At 42.8% G+C, this 21,184-nt stretch overlaps 1 protein-coding gene across 1 annotated transcript in view; it reads left to right on the top strand.

The window, feature by feature from the left end:
* The first annotated feature begins 1,963 nt into the window (after positions 1-1,963).
* The window catches only part of LOC141172272 (cytoplasmic phosphatidylinositol transfer protein 1-like), a 199,627-nt gene continuing 180,406 nt past the window's right edge, over positions 1,964-21,184 (top strand). Inside the window, exon 1 of the mRNA XM_073656288.1 lies at positions 1,964-2,303. Coding sequence (XP_073512389.1) covers positions 2,256-2,303 — 48 coding nt within the window. The 5' untranslated portion in view covers positions 1,964-2,255. The remainder of the gene's footprint in view (positions 2,304-21,184) is intronic.

The raw sequence follows: 21,184 nt of genomic DNA, 5'->3' as shown, positions 1-21,184 counted from the left end.
GCAGAGTCCTCACCAGCCGGTCAACCACCACCCTCTCCACCATCTGGGCTGGAAACAAAGTCTCAGGCTGGAGCCACCTCTTTACCAGCTGCAGGAGGTCATAAGCCTGAGACCGGGTGAGTCGGGTCTCCACATAGGCCCATGAAAACACACGCTGAGCCCTCACATATGTATTCACCCCCAGCCGGGCAAGGATCTCACCTTTGAGCTTCTGGTAGTTCTGGGCGTCCTCTCGACTTAGGTCGAAGTAGGCCTTTTGGGCATCGCCGACGAGAAACGGAGCCACCACTTCTGCCCACTGTCCGGCTGGTAGGTTTTCCTGCTCTGCTGTGCGCTCATAGATGGTCAGGAAGGCTTCCACGTCGTCCTCCGGTCCCATCATCCTCAACGCTGAGCGAACCTTGTCCCAGGCCTCTCGACGTTCCAGGGCTGGCACCGTCGGTGTCTCCCGCAGGGCAGCCATCTGTTGCAGCAACAGTTCATTTGTTTTTTTGCTGCTGCTGAAGGGTGAGTCCCAGATGCTTTAACAGCTCCTCCATTTTGTCCACGGGGTGGAACTGAAAGGTGGCAGGCCGGATTGTGGTTATGCAGCTGCCGGTGGGGTATGCCTCAGTCACGATGCCCGCATTCTCCAGCAAGCTGTAGGGCGGCGGTGTTCAGTAACTGAGGCAGTGACCCAAACAAGTCCAACATAAACAGCTTTTATTCAGCAACTCACGGGTAAACAGAAAGTCCTCCGGTTCGCAGCCGGGTTAACGTGAGTCCATAAACAACGGTCGCCGGGGGCAACGGCCGCGCTAGGACGCTCAGAGCCTGACAGGTGCAGAGCCTTCCCAGGCGGGGGTTCAGCCACACTCAAGCCTGCTGAGCTTTCCTGCTGCGCTCCTAGCAGGTTCCAACATAGAACAACACTAATCCTTAGTGCAGGGATTTTAAAGGACCTGTGGCAAGAGCCACTGGAAAACCCGGGTTGGAGGGAGGAGGCCGCCCCACTGCCTCCTGTGACCTCCTCCAAGAAATGAAGGCCCTGCCGGGTTTTACTTAATCTGCCTTAGCCAGGTAGTCTGACCAGGTCATTGCTCACCTTCATTCCTACATTGCAGCCGCAGCTGTGTCTGTGACTGCAATGCACTCCAATGGATTTAATAGGTCTCTGTACACATTCTGGGGGATATATAACGTCCCTCGTATACGATCCCGGTCACTGCCTCACACCATCTAGGGACTGGGTGAGGTAGCGTCCTAGGTGGGTTCTTACCCGTCATCCCAGATCTAGCTGTGCAGAACCTGTGCTGCGCCTCTAGTGCCAAAATCTCGTCAATCATCAGCGCCACTCACAGAATAAATATGATGGTGCTCTGGTGACAAAAGCAGATGTTGCAGGAGATGTGCCCCAACTATGGTGCAGGCGTTTAAAATTGAAGCCTCCAAATAAAAAGAGATTTTACTTATTGATGTGAAATCTGCAAGGATGATTTTTTTTTAATGCGTTAAGTAGGCTCAATGGATTAGCCCTATCTCTATTGCGTTGGTCAAATTTGCGTATGGATTCACAATATGCCCGATTTTTGCCCGTTTCCTTGTCAAATCTGGGTCCGATTTTTTGAGTGCTGTCACTCTCCGTGTGAATTTACCCTGATAAAAAAAAAAAAACTGAGACTTTGCCTCTGGATATTGACCAATAAACAAGAATTTGACAAGAGCATGAAATAATGGCATTCCCATGGCCCCTCTCTGACATTTGTAGCGCATATGAAGCATAAATATAGCAATTAAGTGCCAGAAATGCCATTATTGTAGTTACAGCGCAGCTAGATTGGCAGCTGTAATACTGGTAAGTGACTGCTGTCTGCTCCTTGTGTACACTAGTAATAAATAATGCAGGAGAAAATGAACATTTAAGTCACAAATCAATCAGGAAAGGGAAAAGAAGGCATTGTGATGAAGCGGAAAGGGGAGAGGGGGATGTGAGGAAGAGGGAAGGAAAGAGAGGGAAAGCCAGAAACAAGAGCACTGCACCGACAGAGCAGCTCCAGGCTGTAGATGGGAGGTTTGCAGGAGACTTTAGTGTCCCCAGCCATCGCTTTTGTCAGCAACGAGTTAACATTTTTGTGTGTGTGGTGGTAGGTGGAGTTTTTCACTTTCATGCAAAGGTGTGCCTGAAGCCCTGCTGAGAAAAGGCACATACTGCAAGGTGAGGAAGCAGGGAGCCTGGCAAAGTTTTCCCTGAGTACAGAACCAGCGCTGGGCCCAGGATGCTGGTAAAAGAGTACCGGATCTGTATGCCCCTAACAGTGGATGAGGTAAGCTAGGAAATCCTATTCTCCTTTTGCAGAATTGCATATGGTTGGGGTTATTGTATTCTGCATTTTTTTCCAGCGAAACGTGCGTGATTAATTCATTGCGGTGTTGCTGTATGGACGAGCTAGAGGAGACATCTGCTTTCCGTCCTTTATACTCCGGTGCCTCAAATAAGAAGGTCAAACATGAGATACTGTAACCATCAGCTTTTCATGTTCCCCGATGAGGCAGAGTGTTTTGATACGCAGGCTGAATAGCACTAATTCCACTTGTGTAAGACAAGTGTGCCTACGTCAAAGCATTTTCTCGCTGCCTGTGCCGGTCTGCATTCTCCCCGGAGAAAATACTGTACAGTGAACGTCTTTATGTGCGATGGAAACTGCTCATAGTGATCATTCCACAGCTGGCTTTAACTTGTAGGTTCACGTCAAGCCAGTCCACATACCTGCGACACATCTCGTATGATTTTATGTAATTGCTGAGCTCTACAGAACCACCACATTGCCTTACAAAAACCATCACAAAGTGTGCCAATTAATTCCAAGTCAATCTACGCTCATTCTGAGTGATTGTGGATCTCGATAAAACAGTGTTGTGTCAATAATATCTTGGCTTGATGGATTGCTGCAGAATGCTTCGATGTAGAAGTCGATGATGTGCATGAATGGCTCATTCAAAACTCTACATAAGACCAGGATATGCATGTTATACGCAGGGGTCTAAAAATGTGATAAGTTGTTCAGTAAGATCCTCAAACTCTATAGGGGGCGTTATCTTCTATAAGATGGCAGGACCACCCATGTCTAGTATGAGGACCCTTTGCAGAAAGAAGATTCATTGCCTACATCTCAGCTTGAAGTAGATCTTTCTATGTTACGTTGAAAAATTGTAAGTCTAAAGTTATATGGCAGCATGTGTTTTATGACATAAAGATCACGGTGTTGTATTATGACGTTGTAATGACTGAATTGTGTTAAGAGTCGCATGTGCCAGGCGACTTTGCCCCATTGGCTTCAATGTTAGTCTCCTGCAACATGTAAAGTTTTGTACAACCAAACTTCAGTTCTATCAAGTGTTTGGAGGATTAGAGTGGTGACCTGTGTTGCTGATAATGTATTCATGATAAAAATGCAGATGTTGTGCAGAAAATACAATTCGGTTTACTCTCAACACGTTTCGAAGTTGGTCTAATATACACCAGTATTGTGGTTCTCCTGCTGAAGAAGTTAGTCCAACTTCGAAATGCGTCTTTACTGCACAATGTCTTCTGGATTTTTATTGTGAATACATTATCAGCAGCAAAGTTCACCACTGCAATCCTCCAAACACTTGTTCCACACAACGGATTCCCCTCCAATCTGAGAGTACTAGAGTGTCTGTCATTCCTTTGATGCCTTAGTTGTGGGTTATATAACCCCAAAATGTGAGCAGTTACCATATCCTTCACCTATTCTCCTTTGTTTATTGGATAAGACCCAATCGCGCTGGTGTCCCCCTTGTCTCTCTAAACCTCAGCTCTAAAAAGACTATGTAACAGTAAGTTCAGACATGTCGCAAAAAAAGTTTTTTGTTGCATGACTATTCTAGAACTCTGCTGACATGTGAGACTAAAGTCACCAAGAAGCCCAAGCTTAACTAGGTGGTAGATCATTTTCTTCTAAAGCAAGGAAATTAGATATAACCCCATATTTTTTTGTTATGAATTAGTTTCAAAGTTTGGTACAGAGTTTTTTTTACAAGAGAAGATCCGGTTAAACATTTTTATTACTTCAGCTGGTAATAACTAGATCGTCACACCGATTGACCATCACTGATAAGTGACCAAGGTTGTCAACCAGTAGCCAAAGAAATTCAACACCGTAGATTAAAATTTAAGCAGATGGTGGCTATTCATTTATGGCTGCAAAAACATTAGCTATTCATGCAAGATAACCATCTGAAATGGCTGAAAACAACTGTTTTTGCAAATTTTGTATATTGTCTATGGCTAGCCTGATTCCCGACATTTTCTTCATCATACAGGTGATGGATATGAGCATTTTCTATATTAAACTGGCCTTAAAGAGGACTTTTCACTATTGACTGGATTTTTGGTAGTCAAATTTTTTCTGTTCCACTGATTCTGGATCTTTATCTATTCAAGTTCTGCCCCCCCCCCCAGTAATAATGATGCAAACTTTCCCTTCAACCAACTGGACAAATACCACAGAATTTATATTACAGAGGAGAAAAAGCAAATGGCAGATTTGTTATCTGGTATATGCGAAATTGATTGAAAGGAAAGTTTTCATCTTTATTGCCCAGGGGCATAGTTTTAGACAAGAGGGGCACAGAAAAAGAAAGAAAAACTGTTCCAGACTCAATGTAACAGGGGCAATTTGAGGAAATTCTTAGTTTAAAAAATCAGTGAAAGATGCTCTTTAAGACCCCAATGTACACTAGTTATCTCCTTCCGACTCCCGGTATAAAGAGGTGCTCGGCTTGGGTGAGCTCTCCTGTTTTCTCTATGAGAGAGCCACTCTTTGCTCCAGGGAGAACAAGAGGATCGTCCACTAAGATTCAGCAGTCTGGATCATTCTGTCCCTCAAGGTTTCCATACACATTAAGCTGTGAGCTGATCCAGCCAATATCAGTATCAGTGGTTCCAACTGACTTTAGGCTTAGTGCCTACGATGCAGAAATGAAGCAGAAATTTTTCTGAGCATTTCTGCATCTCCTTGAAAGAAAAACGCATGCGGTTTTTACATGCGTTTTTGACGCGTATTTGCATGCGTATTTTCCATGCGTTTTTCCAATGCATTGTATAGGCAAATACGCATGCAGAAACGCACAAGAATTGGTCATGTCCGTATTTTTTCTGCGAGTAAAATCTGCGCAGAAAAAATATGGACCATGTGCACAGAACTTGCAGAATGTCATAGGAAGTCATGGGATAAGGTATGCAATGCGTTTCTGGAGCGTTTACGCGCTGCAAATACGCACCAAAATACGCACCAAAAACGCATCGTGGGCACACAGCCTAAGGCTATGTTCACATGTCTAGTTATCCTCCATTAGAATGGATCCAAACAGCAATCCTTTAACAAAAAGTTGTGCAAACGCAACTTTTTTGTCCGTCTAAAAAAAATGTTTTTTTTTTTAACATTGAAGTCCATTGAAAACAGATCTGTTAATTACCCATCTGTTTCTCTTTCATTTAAAAAGGATACTTTTTTTTCCTACTGGATCGGTTTCAAATTAAAGAAAATGGATGGCTAATTAATGGATCTAATTTCAATAGACTTGAATGTTAAAATATCGGATCCGATTGAGATTATTATTTTTTAGGCAGACAAATAAAATTGTGTCTGCACAACTTTTTTGTCAATGGATAGATACTAGATCTGTTCTAACAGATGACTACTGCACATATGAATCTAGCCTAATGTGTATGTGGGCCTATGGCCATGAGATCTTTTCACAGTCTAATGGCTATAGAGAGGAGCAGACTGTCTCCTGAAAGCCTCATTCTAAAGATAACAGATTGAGCAAGTATCTGCCTAATCCTTTGTTTCTTTTAAGATAAGTGGCAATAGAAATGTCTGCCCATGTAGAATGAGTCTTTTGAAGTTCATTCACCTTTGAAACTTTATAATTTACGTATAGAATGAATTAAAAATGGTTGAGAACTTTGTGTATGGATTCCATCATGTATCTGACATTATTTTGGTATCACAAGCTATATTCACAATTCTCCATTTCTGAACTCTCCGAGCTGTGTCTCCGCACAACTTGGCCCTCATGATTTGCATTGCTGTACAGGTAAATTCAATTCTTTATTATCATTTTATAGGCGTTTAAAGCTAGGGAAAGGCTGACTGTAGTAGCAAATGATTGATGGGAACGTGTGGTCTGCGATCTCTAGTTTATATTAAACGGCTCCCTTCTGGAAACATCCAAGACATTTACGTACATAAAGGAGTATAATATCAGCAGCTCTTCAGTAAGCTTTATTCTTGGCAGGACACTTCTTTGAGTAATGATCTTACATGCCATTACATAGTTGTCTTCCTGCTTTCACTGGCTGGGGTCTAAAGACTACGACCACTGGTTTCTTTGTTCAGCTTTTAGAATAAAAGATGACAGTCATTTTCTTGACTTGACTTGCAAAGACTCCTGGAAAAAAAGAACTATCACCACCAGAAGCGACCTACATATGAGGTCAACTACTGTAGTACTAATATCCAAACTTTAATAAACTTTGAAGTTACAGCAGGGCTTAACTCATTGATCAATCCAATATTCGGCCGAAAAAAATCTTTATCAAGTGCTATGTTTGTGAAATGGCCACTATCAGACCTGTATGCAATAATATAACTTCTGCTTTGTCACCAATTATCCTCTTGACTGTCGGATTTAGTCTGACAATGTCATTTCATGCTATTCAGAGATGATTCATCAAATTACAGACTTTTGGATGAGCTAGAAAAGCACTTGTTATTTTCTTATGGCTTCACTTCAAGAATTGTCACAGCCTTTTAGCCTGTTAAGAGAAAGTGTTTACACCTTAACTTCGGCTCTGTTCTTCTGAAACATTAACCAGTCACCCATTGGTATAACCATTGGATTTTACATACTCTGTTTTTTCTCATCCAGTCTGCAAAGTAATGCGGGTTTATACTAATAAAAAATAGAACAAATGACTCATTTAAGAATTCTTTTTTTTTACTTTAAGCCGTAAGCTGAGCGTTCTGCACAAATCCTCAATTTGACATTTCATGCAGATACACCGGCCTTCAGAAGGAGTAGAAGTGGACTGGCAAGTTGGCTATATGACTTGTGGAGCACATGACCAGCTGTTTCTATCCACTCCTCAGCTAACTAAGTCCCCTGTGTTATTTACATGTACTATAGCTATTTACTTGTTATCTTGCTGTAGGGTATTTGCTCATTTTGTTTTGTTTTTTTTTTCCCTGAGTTTTGTCTGTGAAATGGCCACAGTGTGAACATGCTCTTACACTTTGCACATACAGCAACTTATAATCCGACTCGTTTTTTTTGGTTTTGCTGTTATCTCTTGTACCTTGCACAAATAGGGGGCGTTTCATCTATATAGCTTCCCATGGTTGGGTGTCTCAGTCTGGCCTGTCCTGCTCTACCCTTATTCATATTGATGTCATTTGACACATGGTAATGTTTTAATACTAGAGACAGGTTAGGTCCATCCTGATGTGTACACCTTGACATGGTGGGATGGCGTTTATGCTTTGTTGACCAAAAACGCATTATGTAAGTATCCTATGTTATTTACATGTACTATTACTATTTACTTGCTGTAGGGTATATGCTCATTTTGTTTTTTTGCTTTTTTGGGGATTTTGTTTGTGAAATGACCACAGTGTGAACATGCTCTTTGCACATATACCAGCTTATAGTCCGGCTCATTTCTTTGGAATTGATATTTCATGCAGATACACCAGCCTTCAGAAGGAGTAGAAGTGGCCTGGCAAGTTGGCCCTCTGAGTTGCGTTGCATATGACCACTTGTTTCTCTCTTCTCCGCAGCATTCATGCACTTGCATAGAGTGCTGTATGTTCTCACTTGTCTACATAGGTCAATCATTTCTGCTTACATTGTATCCATGTGAATTGAAACATTAATTTAGTCAGTGTAAACGCCGGCACTTGCTTTTATGATGAGCGTAATGCTCTCATTATGAGACAGTACTTATCTAGTGATCGTCCCACTTGAAAGGTGGATACATCACACGAAAGCATTATGTTTTACAGTCAATCCATTAGTAGCTTAAACAAAAGAATGTGGCCATATGCTATTTAGTATTGCTGGCTGTGCATATCTGTGGAGTAATGTTGAGAGGGGGAACTGGTTTTACTTAAAGGGGTTGTCTGTCTTTAGGCTACAAGTCTGCAGTCACTCTGTGTGACTGCAGACTTGTGAATCCTCACATTGAGTGCACTGCGTGCTGTGAGGATTCTTCGGTGCCGGCGTCAGGATCAGGCAGTCATGCGACCGCAAGTACACAATTTGCATGCTTCGGCCCACATTCCTACTAGACTATGTCCGACCTCACTCAATACATTTGCATTGAACAATGCTGTGCCCATCTGGTCAGCATGTGAGCACATGTATGCAAATAACATTCGCGCGGTCACACTCCTGGTGACAGCAACAGAGAATGCCCCCAGCATACAGTGTGCACAATGTGAGAATTCACAAGTCTGAAGTCACATAGAGTGACTGCAGACTTGTAGCCTAAGGCCGGGCAACCCCTTTAAGATATCAGCTGGGTAGCATTGTTTTCTTGGAAAACATACAGATTAACTCTTTCCTGGAAGGAAAGAAAACTATATTGCTAGAGCCACCTTTCGAAGATAGCTACCACGGAGGTCAATGTTTGACCAGTTAACAAGCCTTTCTGTTTTGTATTGAAGAAAGAACTACAGTAGTGTAAAATGAGTACTATACAGTGGGGAAAATAAGTATTTGATACACTGCCGATTTTGCAAGTTTTCCCACCTAGAAAGAGTAGAGAGGTCTGTAATTTTTATCGTAGGTACACTTCACGTGTGAGAGACAGAATCTAAAAATAAAAAACAGAAAATCACATTTTATGATTTTTAAATAATTAAATTGCATTTTATTGCATAAAATAAGTACAGTATTTGATCACCAACCAAGCTGCAAGAATTGTGGCTCTCACAGACCTGTTAGTTTATCTTTAAGAAGCCCTCCTACTCTGCACTCATAACCTGTATTAATTGCACTTGTTTGAACTCGTTACCTGTATAAAAGACACCTGTCCCCACACTCAATCAATCACACTCCAACCTCTCCACCATGGCCAAGACCAAAGAGCTGTCTAAGGACATCAGCGACAAAATTGTAGATCTGTACAAGGCTGGGATGGGCTACAGGACAAGAGACAAGCAGCTTGGTAAGAAGGCAACAACTGTTGGCGCAATTATTAGAAAATGGAAGAAACACAAGATGACTGTCAATCTTCCTCGGTCTGGGGCTTCATGCAAGATCTCGCCTCGTGGGGTAAGGGTGATTCTGAGAAAGGTCAGGAATCAGCCCAGAACTACAGGGGAGGACCTGTTCAATGACCTAAAGAGAACTGGGACCACAGTCTCAAACATTACCATTAGTAACACACTACACCATCGTGAATTAAAATCCTGCAGGGCACACAGTACATGTCCAGGCCTGACTGAAGTTCGCTAATGACCATCTGGGTGATCCAGAAGAGGCATGGGAGAAGGTCATGTGGTCAGATGAGACCAAAATAGAACGTTTTGGTATCAACTCCACTCGACATATTTGGAGGAAGAAGAAGGATGAGTACAACCCCAAGAACACAATCCCAACCATGAAGCATGGTGGGGGAAACATCATACTTTGTGGGTGCTATTCTACAAATGGGATAGGATGACTGCACCATATTGAAGGGAGGATGGATGGGGTCATGAATCTCGAGATTTTGGCCAACATCCTCCTTCCCTCAATAAAAGCATTGAAGATGGGTCGTGGTTGGATCTTAGGGCATGACAATAATCCAAAACACACAGCCAGGGCAACTAAGGAGTGGCTCCGTAAGAAGCATTTCAAGGTCCTGGAGTGGTCTAGCCAGTCTCCAGACCTGAACCCAATAGAAAATCTTTGGAGGGAGCTGAAACTCAATGTTGCCCAGTGCCAGCCTCGAAACCTGAAAGATCTGGAGAAGATCTGTATGGAGGAGTAGGCCAAAATCCCTGCTGCAGTGTGTGCAAACTTGGTCAAGAACTACAGGAATCGTCTGCCTTCTGTAATTGCAAATAAAGGTTTCTGTACCAAATATTAAGTTCTGTTTTGCAATTGTATCAAATACTTATTTTCCCCACTGTAAATAATTTGTGATATAAGGTTTTAAAAGGGTTTTATAATTTCATTGGCATAAAGCTCAAAATCAAGGGCATCTTTTTCTGATAAATGCTATGTTACAATTGGTCCCAGAAAGTTTATCTACTTCATCACATATTCTGTCCACTTGTTGCATGTCCTATAACATTAAAAGGGTTATCCAAGACTTTGATTATTTTTTTGTATGGGGCTAAGAACTAACTGTCTGTTCTGCCAGGTTACGATCTCTGCTAACTCAGAGGTGTCACAGATCACTTCCGATATCGATTCTTCTACTTGCAGCAACATCATGTTGACAGAGCAGCTTCTTTTTTTCTGCTGCACTCTGTTGATGGATGTCTGTGATGCTGATTAAGAGCCGGCTCCCCGCTGCCTAACTGTGGGGAGCCAGTTGTAATCAGCGTGATGACACCCTGTAGACAGAGCAGCTCCGAAGAGAAAGAATTGCTGACGTTAGGTCAAAGAGAGCAGGAGAGTTACCCCCTGACCCGGCAGAGATCGTCACCAGGAATAACAGGCAGATAGTTGGCAACTACCTACCGATAAGTTCTTAACCACATATGAAAAAATAACCAAAGTCCTGGTTAACCCCTTTAACGCTTAAAACTTTTAATATGTTATCTCTCAGCCTAAATCATAGAACTTCTATCAATCATTCATATCTAAGCTTCATAGTAGAACTTGTTTTAAGCTAATTGTACAAGTAAAGTTATTCTGTACTTTCCAGTGAATTTGATATCAACAGTAGCAGTAGCTACAGTATGTCTATAGAATTAACAAAAGTTCCTTATACAAAATAACTGCCAGAATGGAGCCCGCTCACAAGTGTAGACCTTGTGCAAATGAGTAAACAATAGAAATCCTGGCTATGTTCTAAAGTTCAGGATGTCAGTGAAAGTGCCTGATGTTTTGCCGCTGATGGGGGACGGGGATAACCAGAGCTCATGAATGTTGACGACTACATAACAGGAGCTCATCAGCTAAAGCTAAAGAAAGAAGCCCAATTAGTGACCCAGCATCAGAATCAGGGTCACTACCTCTACTTTATGTTGCTCTCAAAATGGGCTGCATAAATCTGCTGACAGATTCTGTTTAAAGGGAATTGATTAAAAGTTGTATTATCTGCTGCAGATCTAGCAGTGGTCAGAATGACAGGTTAACTAGTCCTTTAGTGATAATATCCTGCTGAGAAAATAGGGATTTTATCAAAGCTGCAGCAAGCAGCCCAGTAACTGACACATCACTGGAATCAGGGTCTCTCTCTCTCTACATTATGCTGCTCTCAGATTAGGTGGCAAAAACCTGATAACAGATATCCCTTAAAGTAATATCCTAACCTCTCCCTAGTGAGTGCTACATACAGCCAGAGTTTTGTCATTTTATCTCACCAGCACAGAGAATTAGCAAGCCTAGAATAGAAAAAGACTGCTTTAATCAAAATAAAATATTTTAAAACATCAATCAGAAAATCATTTTTCACTTTGAAGTATACATTATAGTCAAATGTTTGGACACACCTGTTCATGCAATGGTTTTCATCGGTCTTATTATAAAATATGCACATGGTAGATTCAGGCTGAAGGCAGCAAAACCACAAAGGAACACATTTATAAACAAGGAGTAAAGAAACACATGGGAATCAAACGAAAATATGTGTTAAAACTTAGATTTCTTGTGTTTTAACACATATTGGGGTTTGTTTCACACATGCTTCTTTCTTCCATATTTGTTTCTGTATAATTTTGCTACCTTCAGTCTGTATCTACAATTTGCACATTCCAATAAGGACAATTGAAACCATTGCATGAACAGGAGTGTCCAAACATTTACTGGTACTGTATATAAATAGAGATATTTAGATACAGTATATACATATACATTACATAGTAAACCAACATACAGCAAATTGTGTTCTACTTGACTGAATGTGTCCTGGGTAGTGTTGAGCATTCCGATACTGAAATATCGGGTATCGGCCGATATTCACTGTATCGGAATTCCGATACTTAATTCCGATACTTTTATAATATCGAATACCGGAATCGGAAGTTCCCATAATGCCTGCGCTCTGCAGTGTCTGTGAAGGATGACAAGCTGGATGGCAGCGCTCAGCTGCGATCCAGCTTGTCATCAGAATGCCATCCCAGCGTGGGAGAATTCTCCTGATTGTTTAAAAGCCGGCGGGCGGTAAAAAGCCGCCGGCTTTTAAACAATCACACAGCCCCATACTGCTTCCCCGCAGCCTCCCACCCCGATCCTCCGCTCCCCTCGCCACCTCCAATCCCAATCGTAAATTAGGACCGGGCGGGGAGCGCAGCACCAAGGAGCGAAGGACCCGGGCGGGGAAGCCGGCAGTGAAAAGACTTCACCGCCGGCTTTCCCGTTCTGTGCTGCGCTTTCCCGCCGGTTATTTCAAATGAACAGCTGAGGTATCAGGTGATGCCGATCAGCTGTTCATTTGAAGTAGCCGCGGTGCCCTCAGAGGGTTCATGTGAGTTCATGCTTGACTGCATGAACTCACATGAACTTTCCCACGGCCGCACAGGTCAGCCTCACCTCCCAGACCCGTCATGATTAGTGTGTGCGGGGTGTGTGTGTGCGGGGTGTGTGTGTGTGCGGGGTGTGTGTGTGCGGGGTGTGTGTGTGTGCGGGGTGTGTGTGCGGGGTGTCTGTGCGTGCAGGCAGACATAGGCCGATGTGACACTACTACTCCCATCGGCCTATGTCTGTCCCCCGTCCACTCGTGCCAGCAGGATCAGCTCGATGGGAGCAGTAGTTCCCATCAGCCTGATCCTGCTATATAAATTGCCCTACTGTGTCCCCAATAAATGTTAGATACATGTCATTGGTGGCCAGTGGTTACCTAAAAGAAATTAGTTTATACATTACCTGTCCCCGCCGATCGTCACCTAAAATAAAGTAAAAAATAAAAAACTACACCTATACTCACCTAGACACCTAATTCCCCGAAGCCATCGATCTCCTGTAATAAAATATAAAATAATAAACCACAACCTTATCCTTACCCCTCCGTAGCAGTCCACGAGTGTCCCACGAAGATCTCCAGTTCAGAGCAGCCACATAGAATGTGACCGCTCTGAACCGCTGCCGCCGCTAGAATGACGGGGCCGTAAGGGTTCACCAGAGTTAAGGCAGCGCTGCTCCGGTTAGCTGCTTTACGGCACTGCTGTATCGTGAGAAATTCCCACGGTACAGCACTGCCGTAAAGGAGGTCTCCGGAGCTGCGCTGCCTGAATGCACTCCGGTAACCTCAGTCAGTGGCTCCCGCTGCCGGGAGCGGACGTGTTCCCGGCAGCGTGAGCTTACAGCAGCCATGCACAGCTGTCACCATCTCCAGATGTGACAGCTGTGCATGGGAGATCAGCGCAGGAACGTGGACAGGTAACTATTTTTTTTTAGTAAACTAAGAATTAAATAAAATGGTGTGTTTTATTTCAAATAAATTATTTTTTTCTGGGTGTAGTGTGTTTTTTCTTTTTAACACTTTGTAGGTTAGTAATGGGGGTGTCTTATAGACACCCATCATTACTAACCTGGGCTTCATGGCAGCTGGCGCTGACATGAACCCCACCACTATTACCCCCTGCCACCGCACCAGGGCAGCGTGGAAGAGCGAGGCTAAGTGCCAGAATTGGCGCATCCTATGGATGCGCCATTTCTGGGGCGGCTGACGGCTGGTGTTTCTAGCCTGGGAGGGGGCCAATATTCATGGCACCCTTCCTGAGCTATTAATATCAGCCCCCAGCTGTCTGCCTAGCCTTTGCTAGCTATTAAAATAGGGGGGACCCCACGTCATTTTTTTTGGGGGGGTCCCCCATTTTAATAGCTAGTAAAGGCTAGGTATTCAGCTGGGGGCTGATATTAGTAGCCTGGGAAGCTCCGTGGGTTTTACCCCCTTCCCAGGCTTCAAACATCTGCCCCAGCCGTCTGCTTAACCTCCGCTAGAGACTAAAATTATGGGGGATCCCACGCCATTTTTTTTTAAAATAAATCCTTTATTTTAACACTAAATGACATTTGAGGACTTAATAAAGATGCAGTCCCTAAATTATTATTTATTTTTTAATAAATTTTTCCCAAAACTTTTGACGTGGGCTTCGCCATATTTTTGTATGCCAGCCAGGTACAGCATCCAGCTTCTATGAACGCGCCATTTTCCGGGGCGGCCGCGGACTGCAATTTTCAGCGGGGGGCAGAAAGCTTGGGCCTCCCTGCGCTGCAGATTCCATCCCCCAGCTGCCTAGTTGTACCTGGCTGGACACAAAAATAGGGAGAAGCCCCACGTTTTTTTTTTTTTAATTATTTCATGAAATTCATGGAATAATTAAGAAAAAAAGGGCTTCCCTATATTGTTGTGTCTGGCCAGGTACAAATAGGCAGCTGGTGGTTGGGGGCAGCCCGTTCCTGCCTGCTGTACCTGGCTGGACACAAATATAGTGTGAAGCCCCACGTCAATTTTTTTTTAATTATTTCAGGAAATTCATGAAATAATTAAAAAAAAATTATGTGGGGCTTCGCCCTATATTTGTGTCCAGTCAGGTACAGCAGGCAGGAACGGGCTGCCCCCAACCACCAGCTGCCTATTTGTACCTGGCCGGACACAACAATATAGGGAAGCCCTTTTTTTCTTAATTATTCCATGAATTTCATGAAATAATTAAAAAAAAATTGACGTGGGGCTTCGCACTATATTTGTGTCCAGCCAGGTACAGCAGGCAGGAACGGGCTGCCCCCAACCACCAGCTGCCTATTTGTACCTGGTTGGACACAACAATATAGGGAAGCCCTTTTTTTCTTAATTATTTCATGAATTTCATGAAATAATTAAAAAAAAAAAATACGTGAAGCTTCTCCCTATTTTTGTGTCCAGCCAGGTACAACTAGGCAGCTGGGGGATGGAATCTGCAGCGCAGGGAGGCCCAAGCTTTCTCCCCCCCCCCCCCCGCTGAAAATTGCAGTCCGCAGCCACCCCGGAAAATGGCGCGTTCATAGAAGCTGGATGCTGTACCTGGCTGGCATACAAAAATATGGCGAAGCCCACGTCAAAAGTTTTGGGAAAAATTAATTAAAAAATAAATAATAATTTAGGGACTGCATCTTTATTAACTCCTCAAATGTCATTTAGTGTTAAAATAAAGGATTTATTTTAAAAAAAATTGACGTGGGGCTTCGCCCTATATTTGTGTCCAGCCAGGTACAGCAGGCAGGAATGGGCTGCCCCCAACCACCAGCTGCCTATTTGTACCTGGTTGGACACAACAATATAGGGAAGCCCTTTTTTTCTTAATTATTCCATGAATTTCATGAAATAATTAAAAAAAAATTGACGTGGGGCTTCGCACTATATTTGTGTCCAGCCAGGTACAGCAGGCAGGAATGGGCTGCCCCCAACCACCAGCTGCCTATTTGTACCTGGTTGGACACAACAATATAGGGAAGCCCTTTTTTTCTTAATTATTCCATGAATTTCATGAAATAATTAAAAAAAAAAATGCTTGGGGCTTCGCCCTATTTTTGTGTCCAGCCAGATACAACTATGCAGCTGGGGGCTGGAATCCGCAGCGCAGGGAGACCCAAGCTTTCTGGGCCACCCCCGCTGCAAATTGCAGTCCGCAGCCGCCCCAGAAAATGGCGCGTTCATTGAAGCGCCATCTTCTGGCGCTGTACCCAACTCATCCAGGGCCCTGGTGCGGTGGCTCACTGGGTAATAAAGGGGTTAAGGCCAGCTTGGTATTATCAGCTGGCCCTAAGCCCAAAATTCATGGGGTCACGCCAATATTAGACATGACCACCATGAATTTCTAGTAAAGTATTTAAAAAAACACAACACCCAGAAAAAAGTCCTTTAATTGAAATAAACACACAATTCTTTATTGTTCTAAATTAAACCATACTTACCATCACGCCCATTCCAGCTGAAGCCAACGATCTCCTGCAATAAAAGTAAAATAATAAAGCAACCTCATCCTTACCTTTCCATGGCTCCCACGACAGCTTCAGCTCTGCTACATCGAGATGACAGGCTGGACCGCAGCAGAACGCTGCCATCCATCCTGTCATCCCGCAGACACTGAGAAGCACAGGCATGCTTGTGCTCCTCAATGTCTGGCTGTGACGGCATAAAGATGAGCCGAGGTCATGTCCAATGAACTCAGCTCACCTCATGTACGTCACTGACAGCGTGGGAAAATTCTCCTGCACTCAGCACTTCAGCGTGAGAATTTTCCCACACTGTCAGTGACGTGCATGAGGTGAGCTGAGTTCATTGGACATGACCTCACCTCATGTATGTCACTGACAGCGTGGGAGAATTCTCACGCTGAAGCGCTGAGTGCAGGAGAACTTTCCCACGCTGTCAGTGACGTGCATGAGGTGAGCTGAGTTCATTGGACATGAACTCGGCTCATCTGGATGACGTCACAGAGAGACACTGAGGAGCGCAAGCATGCCTGCCTTCTCAGTGTCTGCGGGATGACAGGCTGGATGGCAGCTTTCTGCTGCGGTCCATCCTGTCATCTCGATGTAGCAGAGCTGGAGCTGTCCTGGGAACCATCGAAAGGTAAGGATGAGGTTGCTTTATTATTTTTCTTTTATTGCAGGAGATCGTTGGCTTCAGCTGGAATGGGCGTGATGGTAAGTATGGTTTAATTTAGAACAATAAAGAATTGTGTCTTTATTTCAATTAAAGGACTTTACTCTGGGTGTTTGTGTTTTCTTTTAACTTTGACTATGGGGTTAGTAATGGGGGTGTCTTATAGACGCCTCTCCATTACTAACCTGGGCTTGATGTCAGCTGGCATTATAAGCTGACATCAACCCCAACCCTATTACCCCCTGCCACCGCACCAGGGCAGCGTGGAAGAGCGAGGCTAAGTGCCAGAATTGGCGCATCCTATGGATGCGCCATTTCTGGGGCGGCTGACGGCTGGTGTTTCTAGCCTGGGAGGGGGCCAATATTCATGGCACCCTTCCTGGGCTATTAATATCAGCCCCCAGCTGTCTGCCTAGCCTGTGCTAGCTATTAAATTAGGGGGGACCCCACGTTATTTTTTTGGGGGGGTTCCCCCATTTTAATAGCTAGTAAAGGCTAGGTATTCAGCTGGGGGCTGATATTAGTAGCCTGGGAAGCTCCGTGGGTATTACCCCCTTCCCAGGCTTCAAACATTTGCCCCAGCTGTCTGCTTAACCTCCGCTAGAGCCTAAAATTAAGGGGAACCCCACGCCAATTTTTTTTTAAATAAATCCTTTATTTTAACACTAAATGACAAGTACAGTAATCAACACTGTCACTGTACTTCATATATATGTGACTGACATGTTTCTATCTATCTAATCTATGTGTGATTCTCTATTCTTTCTGTTCTAAATTGTCGGGTACAGATGCTGAATTGCCGGCCGGCTTTCTTAAAGAGACGGTGCATGAAAACACTATTATTTTTTTAAATAAATCCTTTACACTAAATGACAAGTACAGTAAGCAACTCTGTCACTGTACTTATTATATATGTGACTGACATGTTTCTATCTATCTAATCTATGTGTGAAGCTCTATTCTTTCTGTTATAAATTGTCGGGTACCGCTGCTGAATTGCCGGCCGGCTTTTTTAAAGAGACGGTGCACGAAAACACTAATATTTTTTTTAATAAATCCTTTACACTAAATGACAAGTACAGTAAGCAACACTGTCACTGTACTTCATATATATGTGACTGACATGTTTCTATCTATCTAATCTATGTGTGATGCTCTATTCTTTCTGTTGTAAATTGTCGGGTACCGGTGTATGCCGCTGATGAATTGCCGGCTTTTCATGTCATTCTACATTATTCTTAGTTGTTTTACTTCATGTAGAATTAACCTACAAGGAAAGAAAGGGTTTATTTTCATTCCGATATTTGTGTCCCATTGACTTGCATTGGTTTCCGGTATCGGAATCGGCGATATCCGATACTTTTTGGGTATCGGCCCGATCCAATCCGATACGATATTTCCTGATATCGGAAGGTATCGCTCAACACTAGTCCTGGGGTTTTTGCCTTCTTCTGGATCAACAGATTTAGGCAAAGGGATTTTAGTAATACCATTATTAGAATCACAAGAGTAATACAAAATATAAAATTAATAAAAAAAATATTATAAACAGGTACTGTTTAACTGTAGGAGTGCAGCAATAATAAAAATGGTAATAACAATAATACATTGTGAGGCCTAGTCTCAGTTAGTTAGTAAGTTAGTGTGGTGTTAGTGTAGGGAGTACAATTGGGGGAGGAAGTTTGAACTTGATGAACCTAGGTCTTTTTTCAAACTATGTTACAAAACTCGTAGGCTCTGTGCACATGTGTTATGATAGTGTAGCAGCTCACTCGGTAAAATAGATAACACAGTAAAAACTGCAACTGACCCTGCCGGTTCCTGTACAGACTAGAGATCCTGACCCTGCAGTCCCTGCGTGAGCTGAGATAACCCTAACTACAGACTAGACAATGGCTAGTCAGACCTATGCTGCCTGAAAGGCTGTTGAGGGCTTCACTTTCCTACTAAAGAACCAAAGGTCAGAGCAGAGTGTAAATTACCTAAAGAAGGGAAAGTGTGCTGAAATAGAAAGAGATCCCAGAGTGAGTAATATAAAACCTCAAAATGCAAAATAAAGGATTAAGTTCGTACTGTTAGAGAATATGCCGCCGACTTCCTAAAGAGAAACAGAAGATAGGTGCAAGGTAAAGAACAGCAGAGGGATAAACCCTAGCTGGTCTTTCACTTCCTGGCTTAAACTACAGCAGTATGGCTGAGCATCCAAATGAGACTATCACCAGCAGGAAATCCAAGCAGGGGGAAAGAATATAAAGCCGCACCCAAAAGGTGATGGGGCAGACAAATGAGCAACTGAAAACACATGTTAGCCTAAAAAGACTGAAGTAAAGATAACAGAAACTAAACACCCAGAGAAAAGGTGTATCTGCTGTGGCTCGGCAGACAGAGAAGCCGACCACAAGACACAGGCTCAAGGGTTCAAACCCAGACACATGACTACATGCCCCTATAATAATAAATGAGGTCCTTCTTCTTTCATTGGCTTATCTTATGCAACGCTATTCTGTTTGTCAGTTCCTAAAATGGTACAGACAAATGGAGAGTCCAAAATGACATGTGATTGGATCCTTAAATTGGTTGTCCCATTAACAACATCTACAACCTATCCACAGATTATGTGATAAATGTATGTCAACCAAGAGTCCAATTGTTCGGTCACCATTGACCACAAAAAAAGGGGCCCCAAAATTCCGCACTTAGGAGGCTCATCCGTTTAGCTGAGCCTTGTGATCTGAGCATAGCTCATAATTGCTGTATTCTTCAGTGCAGTTTTAGTTGGCTGTATTTTGGATGAACTTGTCAGCCTTTATCCACTGTTGGAAACTGAGAGTGACTGGCAAAAGACTAATGCAACCTGTCAAGTAAAGCCTGGGGGAAATGTTCTCTCTGTGCTTACAAAGCAATCTGCGGACGTACAGTACCACCTGGTTTGAAGTAATATATCGGGATATTGCCTCAGTTAAGCTAAGATAATCACTTGAACCAGTCATTATGAGGCTCAGAGATTAAGATGGTCCTCTGAAGTGCAGAATCATTGGTCCTTTTGTGGGGTGAAAAAACAGTGCTTTCTGGCTACTAATCATCATCCAATAAGAACAGTCATGCTGCTGTTTGCTTTACTACAGATTGGCGGCCCGTTCTTGATTATGATTGGATTTTGATGCATTCTATTTATACCACTTTTTTAGTTTTTTTTTCTCGTTAGTAATTGATGACAAACTGGCACAAAAAAAATAGAGAAGGTGTTGGAGAAGGTGTGCTACAACCTACTGTATATGGAAACTCCAACTTAGGTCTTCTTCAAACTTTATAGTAGGCAATTAAAAGGTTACATTTAGATTTGCCTTGTTTTTCATCAAAAATGTGCCATATATTATTAGCACCATTTGGTGCAAATTGTCATACGTTGTTTCAGACTTATTTATGCCTCATTCAAATGTCTATTTTTTGGTCTCATACACGATAAACCAACCTTTTTTCCCATCGTACTGATCTTTGTATCAGTATTTATAATCCGTGTGTCGTCCATTTTTTTGTAATAAAAAAAGTAACATGTACAAGAATGAGGCCATACAATGAGCTATAAATAAATTATAGCTTATTTGTAAGGGGTATATGGGTTTGCTCTCTGTACAGATCTGATTATCGTCAGTGGATCCTGCAGAAATTTAATGTGTAGGAAGGAACCTCACTGTTCAACCATCTGATGTCAAAAGAGACAATGTTCAGGCATGCTGAATTTCTAAAATACTCTGCTTCTTAGAGATATGTGCCACCAGAGTTGTGTAAAAATAGCTTATTTCCTTATTGTATGGAAAAATTGCACCATCAGCAGATGCTTAGTCATAGAACAGAACAGCATTTTGTGTTTGTTTCATATAAAATCTTGTCCACAGATTACTGATGTTCATCAAACCCAGATTAGTTAAAAAAATAGTAATAATTTAAATTTACACTTTGGGTTATGGTTGAAAAATTCTGATTTTTCGATCAAGGCTGCTGAAAGTCCCAGGATGTGATATTTTAATGGCTATTAATGCCTAGTAACTTCAGATATATTTGTCTCCAATATACAAAAGTTCTTTATTTATTTTTTGTATGAAGACAAAAGTAAAGTTTTTGATTCTAATCTTCTCAGTAAAGAATATTTCATAGTCAATGTAGAAAAATGATCTGATGCCTCCATTAAAAGAGGTTGTCCTCCTTAAAAAATTGATGTCCCTTTCCTGTCACCTGACCACTGCAGCCAATCACTGGCCTAGAGGTCAGGTAACTGCAGAATAGGGCAGCATGGTGGCTCAGTGGTTAGCAATGTAGCCTTGCAGCACTGGGTTCCTGGATTCAAATCCCAACAAGGACATCATCTGCAAG

This window comes from Phyllobates terribilis, unplaced genomic scaffold (genome assembly GCF_046119375.1).
Source record: "Phyllobates terribilis strain yellow unplaced genomic scaffold, ASM4611937v1 Scaffold_12__6_contigs__length_324123572, whole genome shotgun sequence".
In the NCBI taxonomy this organism is placed as follows: Eukaryota; Metazoa; Chordata; class Amphibia; order Anura; family Dendrobatidae; genus Phyllobates; species Phyllobates terribilis.
The sequence above is the reverse complement of the archived record's forward strand: the minus strand, read 5'-3'. Positions and strand labels throughout refer to the sequence as shown.